At 34.3% G+C, this 2,639-nt stretch overlaps 1 protein-coding gene across 2 annotated transcripts; it reads right to left on the bottom strand.

The window, feature by feature from the left end:
* On the bottom strand, positions 83-2,374 carry LOC110264176 (ABC transporter G family member 11-like). 2 transcript variants are annotated; one of them, XM_021105842.1, is made up of 7 exons: positions 2,221-2,374; positions 1,994-2,141; positions 1,457-1,910; positions 1,129-1,213; positions 907-1,029; positions 611-739; positions 83-472 (listed from the first exon to the last, which is right to left on the bottom strand). In XM_021105842.1, the coding sequence occupies exons 3-7, from the start codon at positions 1,489-1,491 to the stop codon at positions 185-187; spliced, it is 660 nt and encodes a 219-aa protein (XP_020961501.1). In that variant the 5' UTR covers positions 1,492-1,910; positions 1,994-2,141; positions 2,221-2,374; the 3' UTR covers positions 83-184. The 2 variants fall into 2 exon arrangements, with proteins under 2 accessions (XP_020961501.1, XP_020961502.1); XM_021105843.1 differs by lacking the exons at positions 1,994-2,141; positions 2,221-2,374 and having other exon boundaries at positions 1,457-1,913.

Below are 2,639 nucleotides of genomic sequence, written 5' to 3'. Positions count from 1 at the left end.
AAACATTATATTAATGTATAAAAAATATGAGAATTTTTTTTAAAAATAAGAATACCATATGGTTTCAATCCTTTTATGTTAGAAGCAAGAATAAGAGATTTACAAAGAAGGATTAGTGTTAGAAGTGAGTGAAAAAATAGACTATGAAAAAGGAGTAGTGTTAGAAGTGAGTGAAAAGATAAACTCATGCATCAATATTTATAGTTTTGATTTTGATACCTAGAAACATTTGTTGAAACAATGACCTACCTAATCTTAATGACCTGTTATTTATTATTTTAAAGAAATATAAATGTATAATATATATTTCCAAGTTTAGTGGTCTGTGACTCTGATAAATCACAAGAAGTGCAGGACAAAGCCAATAGTAACCAAAGTCCCTAGACATGTTAACGAAGGAGAGCTTTGTTGACGTGTAAGACTTCATTAAGAAGCTCGGTTGGCTTCCTCCTGTATCAAGCAGTGTTCCTTTCTGCAGAAAATTATGAAGAAAAAAAAAGAGATTACTCATTTGCATAGTGCTAAGTTTGGTGCAGTTGATAACAATAGCAATAAGGCTGTGTTTGGGTCCTATTTTAAAAAACAAAATTTACGTACTTTCTGTACTTACAACTTTGGATATCTCATCCACTTTCTGTATTGCAGCATAAGAATGCTGAGAAATGCGGTAGTAATCAATAAGAGTCCCAATAGCTTCAGCAGTAGTGATCTTATCCAAGGGATCATCACTTTCCTCAAACTGATATAACAAAATTAAAACATTTTAGTTAAGGAACATATAGTTATATAAACTCATAATGGTCATAAATATGGACTGATCAGAACCACAATCTTAAAAAGAATGAAACTAAAATGTTGCAATAGTCAAGATTATGACATGCATAAAGATGAGTAGAATAATAGTACCCTGAGTTTCATGGACCCCTTAAGAGTTGATTTAACTTTGTCAAAGTCAGAGTTGATGCATCTAAGGAAATGATCTGATGGATTCCTCAAAGCAGGGAATGGAAAACTAGCTTGTGCAAAGAACTGTTGAAACCATGCAGCATAATAATGCTCACAATCAATCACATACAAATGAATAATTTTAAGAATTTAGAAATAGTATTATTATTGGTAGATTGGTACCTCGTATGCCTCAGAAGCTTGGCCAAAGTAAACAGTTTTGCCACCAGAGAGCAAGTACAATTGATCAAAGAGTTCAAACACTTCACTGCAACAACAACAACAAACGTAAAATTTTAATTGGGGTAAGAAAAATTAAACAAACTTAGAAGAGAAAATCAAAATAGAAAACACATATCTAGGATGAGAAAATTGTAGAATTTAATATAGTAAATTAGGCTTCAAATGTTCTTGGCAGATGGACAAATGAAGATCATAAGCAACAAGAATAGAAGCTAACCTGCCATGTCACTATATCTATCTATATATTCCTTGAAGGTTGATAAATTACCTTAAGTCTAAAACTACCGTTGAACCATATAGCATAATCTTCTAAACTTTTGTGATTTCAGATCCAGTCTGGTTGTCCTCAATAAATATTGCTAAGCTGATCAAGCAATCAACCTAAGAATCTTGATTTCTTAATCACTTTTAAATAAATAAATAATAATACTAATGATGGTGAAAGTAATCAGGGGTAGGTTAGCGAAATATGATCTGTGTTTTGATGGTGTCTTTAGGCCAATCAAGACAAGGAGCAACCCCAGATAATCATAGTTGTAAGAGACCTCAAGAAGCTGAAACTTGTTCAGTGTCCATGGTGAATACCTATACCAGAAATCAGTGAGGAAGCTTCTTCTAACTACTGCCTTTTGGCTGCTGAATGTGTCAAAAGAGAACTTCTCATGGTACATTCCAAATTCATTTTCTCCAACTCCACCAAATGGTAGAGAATCCGCTGCATACTGCACATTATTCTAAATCAATGTTCATATATAACATTTTTGAAGCATGTGAAATTAAGGATCAAGAGTAGATAGAAAAATACTTATAGAATTGCATCATTGAAAGTTAAACTGCCAGAAGATGTTTCAGACATCATTCTATTCTGCAGTGTCTTATCTTTGGGAAAGACAGAGTGCAAGAGGCTTAGGCCTAGAGCTTATGAATTTAATACTGTCTTCAAATTTGTCCACCTGAAAATTATTGAAGGCAACATTAAGAAAAATGCCAATTCTATATATAGCATGATTTTCACCGAATTTATAATCTGACCTTGTTTGAGAGATCATCTTTGAAGAGATTTTCTTTTCACCGAATTTATAGTAATGTGCACTTTGAAAACTTTTATGGGATGCTTATTCAATTGCTTATTATCAAAGATCGCTTTTCCAAAGAACACAAGCTGAAGTTGCAGACGTGGAGAAAGAAGAAAGGCATGAAGGGAATAATGATGTGGATCGCAGGTAACTAATGTGGTAATATTAATCTAGGAAACTGTTCATCAATGGTGTTGGTAACTTGATCCTAGATAGGGGTGGCAAAACGGGTTGAACCCGTCGGGCCGACCCGCTAAACCTGCAAAAAAGCGAGTTGGGTTAGGATTTGGAAACCGCCAAATTAAAAAAATTCGCCAAATCCGCACTGCCAAATTGGCGGATTTTGGCGGGGCGGGACGAAACGGGCCGGTCCGT

This window comes from Arachis ipaensis, chromosome B06, assembly GCF_000816755.2.
Source record: "Arachis ipaensis cultivar K30076 chromosome B06, Araip1.1, whole genome shotgun sequence".
Classification (NCBI taxonomy): domain Eukaryota; kingdom Viridiplantae; phylum Streptophyta; class Magnoliopsida; order Fabales; family Fabaceae; genus Arachis; species Arachis ipaensis.
This window is presented reverse-complemented; position numbering and strand designations above follow the sequence as displayed.

Coding starts and splice junctions, on each gene's coding strand:
- LOC110264176 (XM_021105842.1), bottom strand. CDS start 1,491: ATGCTATATGGTTCAACGGTAGTTTTAGACTTAAG. Junction 1,030..1,128: donor AAGCTTCTGAGGCATACGAG/GTACCAATCTAC, acceptor TGGTTTCAACAG/TTCTTTGCACAAGCTAGTTT. Junction 740..906: donor AGGGGTCCATGAAACTCAGG/GTACTATTATTC, acceptor TTGTTATATCAG/TTTGAGGAAAGTGATGATCC.